At 35.1% G+C, this 19,404-nt stretch overlaps 3 protein-coding genes across 3 annotated transcripts in view; 2 read left to right on the forward strand and 1 right to left on the reverse strand.

The window, feature by feature from the left end:
* HELRODRAFT_103862 (hypothetical protein) overlaps positions 1-6,493 on the forward strand; it is an 8,317-nt gene extending 1,824 nt beyond the window's left edge. The window contains exons 3-18 of the mRNA XM_009031390.1: positions 170-341; positions 532-585; positions 708-798; positions 1,133-1,217; positions 1,624-1,729; positions 2,037-2,176; positions 2,246-2,443; positions 2,806-3,040; positions 3,235-3,406; positions 3,827-4,007; positions 4,219-4,329; positions 4,583-4,708; positions 4,924-5,055; positions 5,155-5,270; positions 5,384-5,945; positions 5,981-6,493. Coding sequence (XP_009029638.1) covers positions 170-341; positions 532-585; positions 708-798; positions 1,133-1,217; positions 1,624-1,729; positions 2,037-2,176; positions 2,246-2,443; positions 2,806-3,040; positions 3,235-3,406; positions 3,827-4,007; positions 4,219-4,329; positions 4,583-4,708; positions 4,924-5,055; positions 5,155-5,270; positions 5,384-5,405 — 1,941 coding nt within the window. The 3' untranslated portion in view covers positions 5,406-5,945; positions 5,981-6,493. The remainder of the gene's footprint in view (positions 1-169; positions 342-531; positions 586-707; positions 799-1,132; positions 1,218-1,623; positions 1,730-2,036; positions 2,177-2,245; positions 2,444-2,805; positions 3,041-3,234; positions 3,407-3,826; positions 4,008-4,218; positions 4,330-4,582; positions 4,709-4,923; positions 5,056-5,154; positions 5,271-5,383; positions 5,946-5,980) is intronic.
* A 747-nt stretch (positions 6,494-7,240) lies between these two features.
* HELRODRAFT_181599 (hypothetical protein) lies at positions 7,241-12,490 on the reverse strand (the record flags this gene model as incomplete). The annotated part of the gene is made up of 1 exon (XM_009031391.1): positions 7,241-12,490. The coding sequence occupies one exon, from the start codon at positions 12,488-12,490 to the stop codon at positions 7,241-7,243; it is 5,250 nt and encodes a 1,749-aa protein (XP_009029639.1).
* A 752-nt stretch (positions 12,491-13,242) lies between these two features.
* On the forward strand, positions 13,243-17,121 carry HELRODRAFT_181600 (hypothetical protein; the record flags this gene model as incomplete). Its single annotated transcript, XM_009031392.1, has 8 exons — positions 13,243-13,354; positions 13,510-13,648; positions 13,857-14,243; positions 15,103-15,190; positions 15,438-15,617; positions 16,100-16,180; positions 16,570-16,786; positions 16,877-17,121. 8 exons carry the CDS (start codon positions 13,243-13,245, stop codon positions 17,119-17,121), a joined length of 1,449 nt encoding a protein of 482 aa, XP_009029640.1.
* Between the last annotated feature and the right edge of the window lie 2,283 nt (positions 17,122-19,404).

The following is a 19,404-nucleotide window of genomic DNA, read 5'->3' on the forward strand; positions in this document are numbered from 1 at the left end:
AATATAAACGTTTAAATCATTTTAAATCATAAAATTTCATAAATATAAACTCTAAAGCTATTCTTCAATGTAAAATTTTCTAAATGTATACTCTAAAACTATTTTTCCTCATGTAAATCCTAAACACAGAATTTCAAAAAAAAATATTCCCCATAAAATTTTCTGAAAGGTTGATGAAACATTGGGAACGATAACAGTATCAATTCCGAATGGGGACAAACAAATCGACATTCCAAAGAATTTTACTTTTGACACGGTTTTCGCACCAGATTGCAAGCAGGTTGATGTCTACAATGTAGTGGCCAGACCCATTGTTGAATGTGTGTTGGAGGGGTATAATGGTTAGTTGCTATGATTTAGATTATGGTTTAATGTTATTTTGACTTTTATCTGTGTGTGTGTATGTGTGTTTGTGCGTGTGTGTTCCTGTGTGTGTTTGTGTGTGCGTGTGTGTTCCTGTGTGTGTGTGTGTGTGTGTGTTTGTGTGTGCGTGTGTGTAAGTAGTTTATTGATAATTTTCATTTTTTTCAGGAACAATCTTTGCATATGGACAGACAGGTACTGGCAAAACATTTACCATGGAAGGTTAGGTTGTCATTTTATAAAATTACTATTATTATTAATAGCAGCAGTGCAGTATTAAACGCTTTAGTGATACTATTTATTTATTAGTGTTTTGTGAATCTGTTGAAAATTTTCTTCTCCAGGTGTCAGATCTGTTCCAGAGTTACGCGGCATCATTCCTAACTCATTTGCACATGTCTTTGGGGCCATTGCTAAATCTGAAGATGATATTAAGTGAGTAAGAATGAGAGAAAAAATTTCATTGAAAACTTGTCGTTCTATTTAAAATTGAATGCTTAGTAGGATTACAATAACTGAATCATTTCTTCAATCATTCATTTGTTCATCTGTTTATTCATTTATCTATTTATTTATCCATCTATTTATCCATCCATCCATCCATTCATTTAAAATTTCTATCCTCACGTTAAATAAACAAATAATTAAATCAACATCCAACCGTCTAATGATTTTTAGTTAAGCAATTCGTCTATCTATTCATCCATCTTTCTAATCATTTATCCATTCATCCATTCATTCATTCATTCATTCATTCATCCATCTCAAGGTTTCTAGTTAGAGTATCTTACCTGGAAATATACAACGAAGAGGTCAGGGATTTATTAGGCAAAGATCAAACACAACAATTGGAGGTATGCGAGAATGCATGAATGAATTGGTGAATGGATAGATGAATGAATGGATAGATGAATGAATGGATGGATGAATGAATGAATGAATGAATGGATAGATGAATGAATGGATGGATGAATGAATGAATGAATGAATGAATGAATGAATGAATGAATGAATGAATGAATGAATGAATGGACGACTAAATAGATGAATAGTTGTATGAATGAATGACGGAATAGATAAATGGATGAATAATCGTAATTTCATAAAGCTACCATCTCAATGTATTAATTTTCTAATTGTCCTCTTTCCTTGCGATCTATTTTAATGTGTGCGTGTCGTTAATGTTGTCGTAATCAAATGAGCTGTTATTAACATTTAAACAAATGGATATAAGTTGTGAATGGTGGTGGCACTCGGTAGGTCAAGGAGAGGCCAGATGTCGGTGTGTACGTCAAAGACTTGTCGGCGTTCGTGGTCAACAATGCCGACGACATGGACAAAATAATGACTGTTGGCAATAAAAATAGTTAGAGTTGACACTTTTTTTTATTTCATTTTCGTCGTTGTTATTTTTCGGTGTTGGGTTGTTTTTTTTTCTTTACATACGCGGTCTGGATTTATGAAGCTGGTTTCTGTGTGATGATAGTGCGGAATATGACGCTTCTCCGATCTATCTCACCAATCAATATTACTGCATCTTTCTAGATTTAAATTCCCTAATAAAAAGATAGATACATCTGCAATTCAAATTTCCAACGGTACTGATTTGTCCAATATTTTTATTCACTGAACCTGTTAATTTAGTTAGTGATGGATTACTTTTAATTCGCCAGGGGCGGTGGGGGCCACAAATATGAACGCGCACAGTTCGAGATCTCACGCCATCTTCACGGTCACAATCGAGTGCAGTGACAAGGGCCCAGATGATAAAAGTAGAGTCAGGGTCGGGAAATTGCACCTCGTCGATTTAGCTGTAAGAAGTTTCGGTTTCGCTTTTGTTTTTGTCATCGCCGATGTTGATTTGTTATAATTTTCTCGTCAGGGTTCGGAGAGGCAGTCGAAGACAGGTGCAACAGGTCAAAGGTTAAAAGAGGCAACGAAAATTAACCTCTCGCTGTCAACCCTTGGAAATGTGATATCGGCACTGGTCGACGGCAAAAGCACGCACATACCCTATCGAAATTCAAAACTAACCAGACTCCTGCAAGATAGCTTAGGCGGGAATTCAAAAACCGTTATGGTTTGTTCGTTTGTGTGTGTGTGTGTATACGTGTCTGTTTATGTGTGGTGTTTTTTTCTATTGTTATTGCTGTATATGTTATCATAATTCAATTGTCTCTGCTTATTCTTCATTTACCTTATTAACTTTCTCTCACCCTCTCTCTCTCTCTCTCTCTCTCTCTCTCTCTCTCTCTTTCTTTCTCTCTCTCTTTTATTTTCGTGTTCTCTCTCGCTACCTAGATGGCATTCTTTATTTTTCACCAAGTTTCTAACAACAACTCAGTCACTTATTCGCTTACTCGTTTTCTCATTTATTTCATTCTTTCATTCTCCTACTCTTTTTTCTGTCTCTCCCTCTCAACGAACGAACGAACTAACTAGGTGGCCAACGTGGGGCCAGCCGACTACAACTTCGACGAGACGATCAGCACGCTTCGGTACGCGAACCGGGCGAAGAACATAAAGAACAACGCGAGGGTGAACGAGGACCCTAAAGATGCCCTGCTGCGGCAGTACCAGAAGGAGATCGATGATCTGAGGAGGCAGCTGGAAGAGGGAGGTGCGGCGGGAGATGTGGATGGAGAGGGAGAGGGTGCCGATGATGAAGATGAGGATGGTTAGTTAGTCAGTGAAAAGATTTTATCCAATTTTTTCATTTTTTGATTTCATGCTGCTTCTTTTCTGTTTAGTTGTTTCGTTGTATTTTGCTTTGTTTTCCCGTCTTTTTCACTAATTTCCAGTTAAAAATAATCTAAATCGAGATAATTATTCAAAATATCTGAGAGCCACTTTTGCTCCTTCGTCCAATAGGAAGGCAGCAGCACGTGAGGGGCGGGGTTTCCAGAGAGAAAATGCAAAAAATGAGAGAGGAGATAGAGAAAGAGAGGAAGAAATTGGAGAGTCAGAAAGATATGGAGGAAGAGGAAAAGAGGAAGATACAGAATGATCTGGAAACTAAACAGATGGAACTAGATGGCGCAATGTTCGTTCGTTTGTTGTTTCTGTTGTGTTTTCGTGTATGTTTAACTTTTGTATCGTGTCTTTTTTTATATTTTTCGGTATTTTCTAGTGCATATGTTGACATTTTTATAAATTTGTGTATATTTTTTTGTATTTTCAGTAGCATACGTTTTTATTTTTATAGAATTTTGTGTATTTTCTATTGCATTTGTCTTTATATCTAGACATTTTGGATATTTTCTGGTATTTTCATGGTAAATGTTTACATTTTTATAGATTTGTGTATTTTTTGTGGTATTTTTATTATTAATTTTGGTATCTTTTATAGATTATAGTATTTCTGTACACTCCTATGACATTCTCCACCTACATGCGTTTGTATTTCCAAAACTTACTCTGTCTTTCTAACCCATGCGTTGGCGTATTTTTTCCACTCACCAAGGAAAGAGCAGGCGATCTTGAAGCAGCGCCTGCAGGCCTTGGAGAAGAAGATAATTGTGGGGGGAGAGAATCTTCTGGAGAAGGCTGAGGAGCAAGAGAGGATGCTGGAAGAGAGTGCTCTGGAGTTGGAGGAGAGGAAGAAGAAAGCCGAACATCTGAAGAAGGCTCTAGAAGAGAAAGAAGTTGGCTGGAGTGGATGGATGGGCTGTGAGGAATGAAAGTGGATGGATTAATCAATGGATGGATGAATGGATAAAAGATGAGTGGATGAATGGATGGTCGCTAAAATGGATGGATTGAAAGCTGGTTGCTATTATAAATTGATGAATAAACGAATAAATGAATGGATAGATAGATGGATGAATGAGTTATCATCATTATCATAATCTCCAGGCTGAGAGACTTGACATAGAAGAAAAATATTCCAGCCTGCAAGAAGAAATCATTGGAAAGACGAAAAAATTAAAAAAAGTTTGGACTCTGTATGTGCAAGCCAAGGAAGAAGTATGTTGTTGTTGCTGCTGCTGCTGTCAATCATTCATTCATTCATTTATTCATTCATTCATTCATTCATTCATTCATTGAGTCGGCCGTTCACTCAACCAATTCAATAATTGTATCATTTGAGAGATAAATATTCAATCAAAAGACTAAATATTGCTCGTTCTGATGTCACTTAATCCGATCAACCTATCATTCATAACATCTATAATCCATTCATTCATTCACTCACTCATTCATTCATTCAATGGAAAAGTTGAAAGACCAGAGAGAAGAGCACCAGAGGGAGATGGAAGGAATGCTGGACAACGTGAGGGAACTCACCAAAGAACTCAAACTTCTCGTCCTCATCTGCGATCATTTTATTCCCCAAGAATATATGGTTTGTTTGTTCATTGATTTAGTCTTTCATTCATTCACTCATTCTTTCATTCTTTTTATTATTCCACGAATTTGTAGAGCGTTCACTCACTCCATTCACTTATCCATGCACCTCATTCATTGATTCTATTATCATTCATCAATTAACTCACACAATCACTCTCCCTTTCATTCATTCATTCATTCGCTCGCTCACTCATCCATTAATTCGCTCAGGAGTTGATAGAGCAGAACGCCATGTGGAGTGACGAGTTGGGCGAGTGGCAGTTGAAGTGCATCGCTTATACTGGCAACAATATGAAGAAGGATGATAACGTCCATAACTTCAGAGATGCCGATGATGACGATGTCAGTTGCCTGCAATACAATGATGACTCTCTCACTTATTCACTCGTTTATTCATTCGTTTACTCATTCATTCGTTTACTCATTCACTCACCCAAACAGGAAATAGATCTATCTCACATTTACTTCACATACACGCCGGAAGCGGAAGCGGCCAGAATACTCAGCTCCAAAAATAAAAAGATCAAAAATAACAAGATATCCTCCGATAGTAAAAGGTTATGACGCTGTTACTCTGAGGATTATTAACACAATTAATAGATTAATTAATTAATTATAATGGTGAATATATTATTCTAATTTATTAATTACAAATACTTACTAAATCTAGGAATAGAGAAGTAATTGAATGACTCTCTGAAAGAAAAGAAACTAACCACATCGGATTTTATCACAATTGCAATCTATTTTTATCTCCTATCATCGTTACATCATACTCTATTTTTAGTTTTTTATCACTACATTATTAATATTCTATTTTTAACTGTTACCCTCATTGGGTTGTATTCTATTTTTAGCTTTTGTCGTCATCTCATCCTTACAGATTTTGTCGTTATTATAAAATCATCACACTCAATTTTTAGTTTTCATGATAATTTCTTTATCATATTCTATTTTTAGTTATTATCATCATTACGTCAATCTATTTTTAGCTTTTATCATCACCGCAAAGTACGTACGTTCACCCCTCATCACTATCAAATGGACCCATCTATTTTTAGCTTTCAGTCTATTTTTAGCTCGTCATCTCAGTCCAACTTATATGTACAGTTAATTCCGTTGTTACATCGTTTGATTCAGTCAGATAATGTTTAGTTTCCGCCTTAGAATCATTTTAAAATTTATTTTTAAAATTAGATAACATATTTAAAGATGGGTATGTATATATATATATATATATATATATATATATATATATATATATATGTGTGTGTGTGTGTGGGGGGGGGTGTGCACATATAGCTACCTTAGTCAAACATTAAGCTTCTCAAACATTGATATTATATTTCTCTATTTGTATTCATAAACTGTTTGCTCCATATTTAAGCACCGACATTTTATTATTTTTCTTATTTTATTATCATTGCTATTGTTTTAATGACGCATCAACGTATCATTTGTATCATTAATATCATCTCACTCTTAGAGATATACATTGCTATCATTATTACATTGTCTGCTTTGTATCTGAATGCGAACATTATTATTCAGCAACAACCTCACAACAACAACATCACAACAACAACATTTATCATCGGGCGAGTCGTTTTAGGCAGGTATGGGTTTGGTTATTTGCCAGGCTCTCTTAAGCAGGCCTTTTGAGTAACATGACCCACAGCACCTAATCTAAGCCACATGTTACTCTCCTCTTTTCATTTTGTTTTCTATAAAATCAACACGAACTAATAATATTTAAAATAACAAGAAAAAATAACGACAATCATTGCTAATGGGTATAAGTTCGTTATCTAGTTCAATCAATCAATTAATTAGTCAATTGATTGATTGATTGATTGATTAATTAAAATAATGAAACAGCTTGCAAATGTTGGAGACATAATCATGAAATGTACAGATGATCAACTTTACATACACGCGATTACATAATGATAAGTAAAGATACTAATTATATATATATATATATATATATATATATATATATATTTATATATATATATATGTAATTATTGATGAAAATTACAGTATGTTCAGCGTTAACTTCCAATTTAACTTTTCGATTTTTTTTGAAAAGTTGAATTGAAAGTTAACCAAAGCCGAAGATGCTGTATATATATATATATATATATATATATATATATATATATATATATATATAAAACTTTTTTTATGTTAAACGTTAACGAACACCGAGTATGTACATTACACATTATATAAATATAGGCTTTATAAAGCAGTTGTCCATCACCACCATCATATTATCATTTCAAGACATCATCACACGCTCATCATCATCGTCGTTGTTATCATCCTTATTTTTAATACCACCCATCCATCATCAACACGGTCAGTGAGTAAGACTGAGCTAATATTATTGCGCCATTTCCGAGAAAATCTAACTATATCATCATTATCATCACAACTAGCATCATCACCATCATCGCCACCACCATTATCACCATCAGTTAAGGTAGATAAAAGCACCCATCATCAGCGTTATTATCAGCACCTACTTAATACTCTTCGGGACTGATAAGTCTAAGACGTCTTCATTGCTATCGTTCCTATCACCACAGCGGCCAACCTCGTTATCATTAGTATCATTGTTTGATCTTCTTATTTGCAGAAATTTTCTTTTCCGGTCATCATCACTATATGGCGGGCCATCATCTTCATCGTCGTCACTTGTGCCGACTATCTCATCATCATTAGTAGCACTGCTATCGTCATCATGCCTCCTCCAATTAGTTTTCTTAGCTTTGATCAGCTCCAAAACTCTTTTGAAACCAATATTACAAGCTTTAACATTAACTTTATTATAATTATTATTATCAATTTTGTTATTATTAATTGAACTGTGCAAAGCCCTGAACTTTTTAGGTACATAACAACTAACTTCATTATCGTTATATCTATCAGCGATGTTATTGTTGTTGATACCGTTGTTGTTATTGTTGTTATCATCATCATCAGATCTGATGGTTATATCATCATCGTCGCCCACGGTAGCGTTATTGTTACCGCAGATTAATTGTATCGATTGACCAGAGTAAACTGAGATGACGTCATTGTCGTCGTCATCATCATCATCCAATTTCACGTCATCATCATTATCATTAATCCCCATCCTGACACCATTATCACCGCCTACTACTCTAACATCATTATCATTACTTCTCGCTTTATTGTCACCACCACCACCATCGTCGTCACCTTCAGTAGCAATGACATAATTGTCAGCTTCACCATCAATGTAATTATTAATGACGTCATTGTTATTATTGTTATTATTATTGTTTTGGTGGTGGTTATTATTATTATTATTACTAACTGAAAAATCATCTAAAATAATATCTGTATCATCATCATTGGCGCAGTTACCGTTATAATCATCACCACCATCATCATTATTATAGTCATTATTATTATCATCATTATTAAGGCTCATCAAATGCCGATCACAAATTTCATTAGCTGAGAGGTGGCCACCATCACCACTACTACCATCATCATCGTATTCATTTGGATAATCATCTTCACCATCACTGTCATCATCATCATCATAATCATCATCATTATTATCATTATTGTTAACATCCCCAAGTTCGCCAACCCACGGACGAAGATGATGACAGATGAAGAAGCACCTCCTAAATCCCTTACCATTAGCCAAGCTCCTTCTTGTATCATCATCTCTATTATCACCATTATTATTACCACCATTATTATTATTATCATAATAATCGGCCATGATATCATGCATACCACCGACGTAACAATTGTGTACGGATGTGAGCCTTTTAACGCACCTATCGATCAGCTCGTGAACCAGTGCAACCACAAAACTTATCACAAGAAAACCATCACTGTCGTTATTGTTATTACTGTTGTTGTTACTGTTATTGTTGTTGTTATTGTTGTTTAAATTATTAATATTCGCGTTATTGGTGTCATTAAAATTGGGATGGTAGAGAATGTAGTAGGAGAAATAATTGCGTTTTTCTCTGTTCACCAGTTTGATGAAGTCTTCAACATAGGAGATGATATTGAAGAAGTTAGTAATAATTTTATTGTCGTTGTTGTTGCTACTACTACTACTACTACTACTACTACTACTACTATCATTATTATTGTTGTTGTTGTTTCTGATTTGGCTAATTATATTACCTATATAGTTGACAACGCCAAAAAAGTTACTGAGGCCATCGCCATTGCTAATGCCTACAGCACTATTGTCACTGCTATGACTCTTGCAATTGTTAACATTATTAATATCGTTGCACTTGTTGGTTTCGTCGTCACTAGACGTGTATTCATCTAGTTCCATATCAAGGTCTTGAATATCATCACCGAGGATATTGTTGAGGGATCTGCGGAAGTCGTAGACAGTTTTGCGTATGCAGTTGTCAATTTTGTTGTCGTCGTCGTTATGATTGTTGATGTTTTTGAACTGCTGAGTTAGTTTAATCAAGAGGAGTTCGGTGTAGCTGGCCATGATGTGAGTGCCACTGGTTTTGTTCCTGAGGTTTTTGATGCTGTAAGATGGTCCATGTATTACGTAGCTGCCGTTGTTGCTGTTGATGATGTCGGTAAACGTGTAGTCGATGTTTTTCAGCAAGCAATACAGTTCAACAAGTTTCTGAATCATCTGTATGTAATTACTTGGGCTGTTGTTGTTGTTGTCGTTAATGTTGTCGTCGTTAACGTTGTTGCTATTGTCGTCGCTTACATTGCTGTTGCCGACGATGACGTCATTGTCATTGTTGTTGTCTGTATGGTTATCGACGACATCATTGTTGTTGATGTCGTTGTCAGTTATTTCCATGGTACGATAATCTGTGATCACATTATCTGGAGATATCTCGTAGACGAAATTGCAGGCTCTAAGGTCATCATCACAACAACTTTCTTTAACATCATCACCACCACTACCCATATTTTTATAATTTTTATCTCCATCACCACTATTTCCATCATTGTTGTTGTTGTTGCTGTTGAAGATGACGTCATTGCTGCTGATGCTGCTGTTGTTGTTAACGCTGCTGCCAGTTATCTCTACAGCGTATCCTACAATTGATGGTTGGAGATAATCATTGCCTCTGTGGCTATTATCATAATTACTCTCAATAACAACATCATCATCACTACTACTACTACTGTTGTCATTATTTTTACCAAGTTTCTCAATTATGCTCATGAAATCACTTGTGCTATTGTTGTTGCTGCAGTTGTAGTTGTCAACTCTGCTGCCAGTTATCTCTACAGCGTATCCTACAATTGCATCATCAGTGTCTAAAGATGGTTGGAGGTAATCATTGCCTCTGTGGCTATTATCATAATTACTCTCAATAACAACATCATCATCATCACTACTACTACTACTGTTATCATTATTTTTATCAAGTTTCTCAATTATGCTCATGAAATCACTTGTGCTATTGTTGTTGTTGTTGCTGCTGCTGTCGTTGTGAATGTTGTTGTTGTAGATGTTACTATTGTCGTTGTGGATGTTGATGCTGTTGTTGTTGTTGTAGCTGTTGTTGATGCCGGTTATTTCCACAGCATATCCTATGATTGCATCATGATTGTTGTTGTCCGAAGATATCTCAAAATAATTGCCAGCTCTGGGAATATCATCATAATTGCTTTCTTTAACATCATCACTACTACCCCTATCATTATTTCTATCATCATTATAACCATTCCTATTATTATTATTATTATTATTATTATTATTATTATTATGGCTGGTATCATCATCATCATCACTGTCACCATCTTCACTATCGCTATGTTTTTGGGAATTCTTATGCCCTGTGTGATGTTTTTTGAATGATCTTTTTGTTTCTTCTACTCTTTCATGGTCTTTGGTACCGGATATCTCTCCAGCTCTACTTGCCGCTGTGGCCATTGTCGACGTTGTTGATGATGACGTCATTATTGTAGTCGATGATGATGATGGCGTCCTGGCCGCCAATGATGATGATGATGATGACAAGTCACAAATCTCAATGCCATTGTTGTTTCTTGAAAACAATTGATCACGATCACTGCTGCCGATTGGTCGGTTTGAATTATCAGCATTTGATACTTTCGATCTTTTTTTATGAGTTTTATTGTATTTAGCTCCATCACCATCATCTTCTTCTTCACTATCATCATCAGAGCTAACTAAAAGCAATGATAATACATGCTGCTGTTGTTGTGTGTCAGTCTGATGATGGCGACGATGATGACGGTGATGATGACGATGACGTGAGGTTCTCCTTTTTCTTTTTCGAGATTGTTCCGGGAGGTTAGATGTCGAACATTCCCCAATCATCTGAACGTTATTCTCATCGTCGTCATCGCTCGAAAGAAATATAGGAGACCTGACATTGTTATATCCTGCTGCAGACGATTCACCTAGTACATCGATGTCTATGCAATCTGGAGTTGCTGGGGTGACATTCAGTAAGGATGACGATGAAGATGACGATGAGGATGTCTCGTTATTACTTCTGAGAGAAGTCCTGGTTTGCCGCTGAATTGGTTCTGAAAAGCCAAAGAACAAAGGCAGATTGTGTCGGGCCGATGTTGTCTCTGTGTTGCGACTAGCTTGCTCTAGCTGTAATAAACGAGCTCCAATAAATTCATCTCCATGGGGATTAACAAGAATGTCGAGGCTGTTGTAGTTGCTGTGGTTGTTGTTGCTAGTGGCTGCAAGGGGTGATATTATGAGGACATCATTGTTAACATCACTGATGTTGATGGGGTTTTCCATAACTATCTCAACGTCAGGATCGACCAAATGCCCTCTTACAATGCCATCCTGTGTCAGGTCATCCTCAATGATGATGTCATTCAAGCTAGAACTAGTTGCACTGTGATTGTTGTTGCTCCTGTTGTTATTTCTACTACTACTACTACTACTCTGGCTGTTAATGCTGTTCAAGCCAGACGCAGTAACAGCATTGATTATGTATTGGAAGTCCCTGGCTCGGCTGTAATCTCCTTGCATCTGGTAGGACTGCATGATCTTGTAATGTAGGAAGACCTGCAGGGAGATGAGAAAATGTGAGGTGTAGTCTCTGAAATAACTACTTGTTCTCTGGTAGAAGGTTGTCGATCTGATGCTGTAACTTCTGAGAAGGCTCATTATTGAGCTAGTAGCAGATTCAACCTGGCTCCGATCTGTCTGTAGATAATGAGCTACCTGAGTGTTAACATAAGCAAAAGTTCTGTTGTAGTTTGATCTGGTCATTAAGAATTCGTTGATTGCTTGAAAGTCGTCTGCTGCAGTCGAGACAAGAGGGTTGGAGCTCCTATTCCTATCCCGAAGTAAATTATAAAACCTCTCCATGGCCAAGCTCCTCTCATCATCAAGAAGGCCACCCGGATTGTGATGGTGGTCAGGCTGGTGAATGTGATGATCAAAGTAGCTGGTGTTAAAGAAAGAGATGCTAGAAGGATGACTGACCACATCATACGTGTCAAATTTGGCATTATTTTCTCTGATGTTGTGGTGTATTTGCTTAAATGGAGACTTGCATAAAGGACAGACAGCATTAATTTTTGACCACTCAAGCAAGCATTTGAAGCAGAACATATGAAGACAGCGATCCGTGAAGGATCTATTCATCATCTTGCTCAAGCAGATTGAACAGTTCTGATCCGGAGAGGCAGAAACTGGCCTTTCTGGTTCCGAGTCAGAACTATTATCATCCTTGCCATTTTTTTGGTTATGAAAGAAACTGGTGGGTGGTTTTCTCTTTTTCATGATTGATGTAAATTATTAATTCAATATTATCTTCTTTGTTGAGTCGTCGCTAGGTGGCCTCTTCTCAGTGCCTTGGGTGGTTAGTACCTATTTAGTTCATAAAAATTAAATGAAGAATGGCAACGAAAAAATGTTTTTATTAAAATTTCACAAAATTTAGGAACAAACCGATATTCCATATAAAATTTTTTTCTAACTTTTACATCAAAATCAGTTAAATGGCGTAGATGAGAAAGAGAAAAGCTATGCTAAATTTTTAGACGAAAACAGAACTTAACCATTAAAAAAAAATAAGTAAGACAAGATAACTAAATAGTAAAATTAATGGTTAACCATATACATTGAATAATATAACAAGTAATGTATAAAATGAATATTCTATTCTATTAATATAAAAGTGTTTATTGAAAATTAGAAAAAGTTCTCGAAAAGTTCAAGTAAAATTGTTTTTCATCTATTAAACTTCATAATTGTCTAAAAATGCTGTATTTGTAAATTTTCGGATCACACGATAAACAAAAGCATATTTTAATTAATAAATTTAATCATTCAATAAATATCTAATTCTATCTATATATATATTACAAAATTTAAACTAAAATTAGAAAAAATGCATCTCAAATTGGCCTTTTATATTTAGTTAGACCACTACTTTATTATTAATTGCACAGACCTTTAAATTTTAAATGTCTGTTTCTAAACTTTTAGACAGTAATTTTAAATAGCATTTTCAATAAAAGTTTAATTAAAAAATGGCTATGATAAATGGCGCACTGATCAACTGCTGCAGTGATAATCTACCAGAGGAGTTGAGAAAAATAGATTTAAATGATTTATACAAGTGTGCAGTGAATTTTTACAAAGGTTTGTTGTTAATTGTTATGCTATGCAATGTAATTTTGTGTGTAAATTTGTAAGTCAATCTTTACTTTATTAATTTTTAATCTATAATTAAGCTGTTTTTATTTATTTGTTTATTTATTTTATTTTGTTATCTAATTTATTGATTGATTTTTTAGAAAAGCAAGGATCGAAAGCCTTGATACTATCTTACAGAGAAAGATTGAAGTTGTTAGCTCTGACTAAGCAAGTGAAATATGGACCTTTGAAACAGAGTAATGACGTTGGGTTTCTGGATTTCATTGGGAATGATCGAAAGTAATTGTTTTATTATTCTTTTATTTAAATAATTTATTCATCCATTCATTCATCTATCTATCCATCATTTGTTTGCTCATCCTTTCCTTCATTCATCAATTCATCAAAGTTTTTCTTGTGCTTTAAATCTCAATAACTGATAATAATAATAATTGTTAAATATAATTATTATAATTAATATAATAATTATTATAAATATAATAAACAGGCAAGCCTGGAGGTCTTTGGGAGATCTAACAAAAGATGGCGCTATGACAGCATTTGTTGAAACTCTGATAAGCATTTGTCCGCAGCTTCTACCATTCATCAAAGCCAACAATTTGAATTTGGCTGATGCTAATTATGATGAAATAATAGTTAATACAGCAACCACTACAGCTACTACAGCTGCTAATACAGCTACTATCACAGCTTCAAGTACAGCAGCTACTAAAATCACTTCAAATTCTTTTGGGAATATGTTAAATTTAGACAGCAACAGAAATTCATCATTGTTGTCATCTCCTTTATCACAGACTGGTGCTGCTGCGACTGCTGTTGCAACTGCTGCTGCAACTGCTGCTTCTAAAGAAAATATGTATGATCCATTGATTGGGTTATTATTTTTATTACCGTTATTATTATTATTAGTTTTATTACAGTTTCAATGATGGCAGTGATGGATGAAGAATTAACAAATTGATCAGTTGTTTGGACATCTTATTAAAAAATTCATTCGCTCAGGTCGTATTTTGGCACGAGACACCAGAGTGTGTCATCGTCAACGACGACGATGACGTCATCAATCACATCAACAACAACTACAACTACAAAAACGTTAACAAATTTACTTCAAAACAGCAGCAGCATGATCACTGCAACTACTATTGCTAACAACAGTTTGTCGTCATCATCAACAACAATGTTACTTCCTAATACTACTATCACTGCTACTGCGGCTACTATTACTACTACTACCACTACTACCACTACTACTACTACTACTAACAATAATAATTATAATGATAATAATAGATATGATCATTTTTCTGTCGATGAACCTGGAAAATTAGAGTAAATGATGATGAAGATGAATTTCTCAAATAGATTATTTTAGCTTCACAGTCATCATCATCATCATCATTATCATCATCATCATTACTACCACTAGTAGTAGTAGTACTACTACTAGTACTAGTAGTAGTAGTAGTAGTAAGAGTAATAGTAGTAGTAGTAGTAGTAGTAGTAGTAGTAGTAGTAGTAGTAGTAGTAGTAGTAGTAGCAGTAGCAGTAGCAGTAGCAGTAGTAGTAGTATTTCATTCATTTCATCTTCCATCATCTTCAATGGTCAACAATTACGTCATCATCATCAACAACTACATCATCACCATCATTATCATCATCAATATTACTATAAAATAATTATAATATAAAATAATAATAAATTTTTATTTTTATAATTTTAATTATTGCAGAGAAGAGATCAAAGAGAATTTTATGAGACAAATGAAACCAATGCTGCTGAAGCTTGTGATGTTGCGATATCCTGACGATATTTATAAGGTTGTGGTATTGATGACGCTGCACTGCTGCTACTACTGCTGCTGCTGATGATGATGATTGTGATAGTGGTGATGGTTATAATGGCAGAATTGATATCACGTTACAGTCAATTATTCATTTATTCTCTTCTTATTCCAAAATTCATTTATTCGTTCATTCGTTTCATTCATTCATTCATTCGTTCGTTCGTTCGTTCATTCACTGGTTTGTTTGTTTGTTCATTCGACCAATCAACACAACAACACAGCAACAAAAAGCTCTGAGAAAATTAGAAGCTAAGCAGCTGAGACAGCTGTTTAAGAAATGTCAATCGATGACGTCACCGACGACTCCAATCAACAACGACTGCAGCAAGACAACTACAATAAAATCTAACGAAAGAAAATTTGAAGATGAGGACGATGACGAAGACGACGACGAAGACGATGTTGATGATGATAATGATACAAACGAAAGCAAAAAATTGACGTCATCATCGTCGGCGTCATTACTATCGCCACCATCAACCGTTACTACTGCTACTACTACTTCTGAGAGCAAAAATGATGATGACAACAATGATAATGTTCATGAAAAAGCGTCATTAGATTTGAGCAACAAAACGATCGTTGATTTAAGTCAGTTGATTGAATGATTGATCGATTTTGATTGGTTTAGTTGGCTGATTGGTTGATCAATCGATTGATTGATTTTTACTGGTTGAGTTGGCTGATTGGTTGATCAATCGATTGATCGATTTTGATTGGTTGAGTTGGCTAGTTGGCTGATTGGTTGATCAATCGATTGATCGATTTTGATTGGTTGAGTTGGCTAGTTGGCTGATTGGTTGATCAATCGATTGATTGATTTTGATTGGCTGATTATTCAGACGACCTACCATTGTTGGATATGCCATCGACTTGGACGAAGGCATACATCAAAGAATTCAAAGAGATGCTACGAGACGATCTGGATTCGGTACTAGAAGTCGGGTCTGGAGAGATCGTCACTGTGGGTATTTTGAGATATTTTAGGTGTATTTGTTTGTATGTCATGTGATTGTTTGTATTTGTTTGGGGTTTTTTTTAGAGTATTTCAGTTCTACTTTGTGATGTATTTGCTTGAATTTTGCGGTATTTTTGTTCCTACACACCTGTTGCTATTGTTGTATTCGTTAGCATTACCGAATTACCAATGTCATCATTACCTTAGCGTCATATCATCATCATCAACACACCAACATCACCTTCATCATCATAACTTCACCAACGTCATCATCATCATAACTTCACCAACGTTATCATCATCATCATCAACACGCCAACATCATCATCATAACTTCTCCAACATCATCATCATCATAACTTCATCAACGTCATCATCATCATCATCATAACCAGGTCCGGGTGCCCACCCACGATGGCGGGTCCTGTTTGTTTTGGGAGTTCGCCACGGACTACTACGACATCGGGTTCGCCGTCTACTTCGAATGGTACATCCACGGTGGCGATGATGATGATGATGAGGACAACGATGATGATGATGATTGTGAAGACGATGATTGTAACTGCGAGGACAACGGCGGTGAAGACAGCAACGAGGATTATATCGATTTAGGTTTTTTTTCATTTCTTTGTTTTTATCATCTATGTGTCGTCATTTCAATTTCAACCGCCCGAAATTAATTTCCCACTACGACAACACCAGGGGACCACAACGCCATGCCCTTACACAGCGCTACAAGCGACCAGACCAGCACATCTCTACTGGCCGACAAGAAAGAGGCCCCAACCGAGGAGGTCATCCAGTTAGGCAGACTGGACTCCCACCAGTTAGTGCAATGTGGCAGCCACACCTATCCAGGCCCAGGAGTTTACCTCTTCAAATTCGACAACTCCTATTCCCTCTGGAGGTCTAAGAAAGTTTATTATAGAGTTTTTTATACTCAGTGAATGAGAGAGGGAGAGAGAGAGAGACAGGGAGAGAGAGAGAGAGGAAGAGAGAGAGGGTGAAAGATGATGGAAGAAAAAAAGAATGAGGAACAAAGATGTAGAGAGAAGGGAAGAAATATAATTATTTCCAATCATTAAAGAGAGAGAGAGAGAGAGAGAGAGAGAGAGAGAGAGAGAGTTATTTAACAGGTATTAAAGTAATTTTAAAAATTTTAGTAATGGCACTCCTAGTATTAGCAGTATTTGTAACTAATAATACTACTAATAGTAGTTGAAGTATTAGTAACGATCTGGAGAAATTTACATCAGTATAATGAATGTTTCGCCGTGTGTTTTACTCATTTAGTTTATTCTCATTTAGCGGGTCTTATGTAATGCGTTCACTTAGTGTGTGTATGTGGTGTGACAAACATTTTTCTTTTTACCTTGCGGTCTCTTGTTTAAAAACGCATTCCATTAACCATTTATTATTATTATTGTTATTTTTATTATTATTACTATTATTTTTATTATTATTATTTTTATTGATGGATTTTCTTCAGATAGTTTTCTGTTAGTTGTATTTAGAAAATTATTTATGTTATTTATGCAGTGTCGAAACTTTTTGCCTAAGTCGGATTCGATCCCCTGAAGTCTTGAAGTTAAAATATTTTTCAGAAATCCTCATTTAAAAATCTTTCTTAAAGATCTGTTCTACGGAAGACATACCCGTGTATTGGAAATTGATAGAAATAGAGTCACTTAATTTTCTTTCAGTACCTCGGGAAACCGGGTCTCTGGACGAAAAACGAAGATTGATTGATTTCAATTGGAAATAAAACCACCCAATTTTCTTTCGGTATCTTTCAAAAGTTAAAATTTAGAGTAAATTTACTAAGAAAGACAATAACAGTGACTGGCTCCAAGTGTTTTAGTAAGGCATCTTTCATCGGGTAGTGCTATTTAGTGAGATTATGAAGTTGAAATTTTCTGGGAGTTGGAACCTAAATATATATATATATTCTATATATATATATATATATATATATATATATATATATATATATATATATCATTATATATATCATATTTATCCTTAATTTGTATGCGCGAACGTGTGTGAGCATGTTTGTACAACTTTTATTTATCAATCTGATATCTCTATGATCTGGCATATTTATTCATTCGTTCATTTATTCATTCTTTCTTTCTTTCTTTCTTTCTTTCTATCTGATGTTTTTTAATTTATTTTTTCTGTTTGATATCATTTTATGTTCTCATTACAACAATAGCTATCTGGTCAAAGAATGTATATTTTTATGTATATAACACACAAACACTCACACTCACTCACACACACATACATTCACGCACACACACATTCACGCACACACATTCACACACACACACACACACACACACACATGAATGTACACATACTGTCACACATTGCAGTACTACCGCGTAATATTAGAACGGTTTTTTGTGTTTTGCCTGCCAGTAATTTTCTAATTTATTGTTTTTAATATAATTTATTATTTTTATTATTATTATTATTAGTTTAGCTTATTGTATTTCATTGTATTGAAACTAAACAATAATATTAATAATAAAATTTAACAATAGTTTGTGTTTGTATGTGTGTGGTGTGTATGTGTGTGTGTGCGTGCTTATGTGTATTGTGTGTGTTATATTTGTACACGCATGCATGTAGATACTACTTTTAAAAAGTACAAATAGAACAAAGAATTACATTACACACTTGACAAATTTAAAAAAAAAGTGATGTTATATCGAATCTTTATATCAAATATCGATCACTCTTTACACCGAATACCGATTACTTAGGTCAAATATCAATCATCTATATCGAACATTAACTCTAAAACCATTAAAACAATATCCAGTATCGAATACCGTAAAATCGAATCTAAACCGTAATCGCGAAACCGAATAGTAATACCGCTAGACCGTAGTAACGATTTCGCTTCTGCCATAGCTTACGCCATTAAAATTGTCATCGTCGTCGTTATCGCCATATTTGACTTCGTCATCAACGTTTTGATTGTAGGGATGTGCCGTTGTTTCGGTATCGTTAAATCGCAATAGCTTTTCATTTTCTTTTCGAGCCAAAACTCGAGTCGGATATTCGCGGTCCCAGAGAATTTCAGAAGGTCTTGATGGCTGATTGGTTGGTTCATTGATTGGTTGGTTCATTGATTGGTTGGTTGGTTCATTGGTTGGTTGGTTGGCTGATTGTTTTTGATTGGTTAATGTTTAATAGTTAATGAACTATTGTTAAAT

Source organism: Helobdella robusta (genome assembly GCF_000326865.2).
Source record: "Helobdella robusta unplaced genomic scaffold HELROscaffold_73, whole genome shotgun sequence".
In the NCBI taxonomy this organism is placed as follows: domain Eukaryota; kingdom Metazoa; phylum Annelida; class Clitellata; order Rhynchobdellida; family Glossiphoniidae; genus Helobdella; species Helobdella robusta.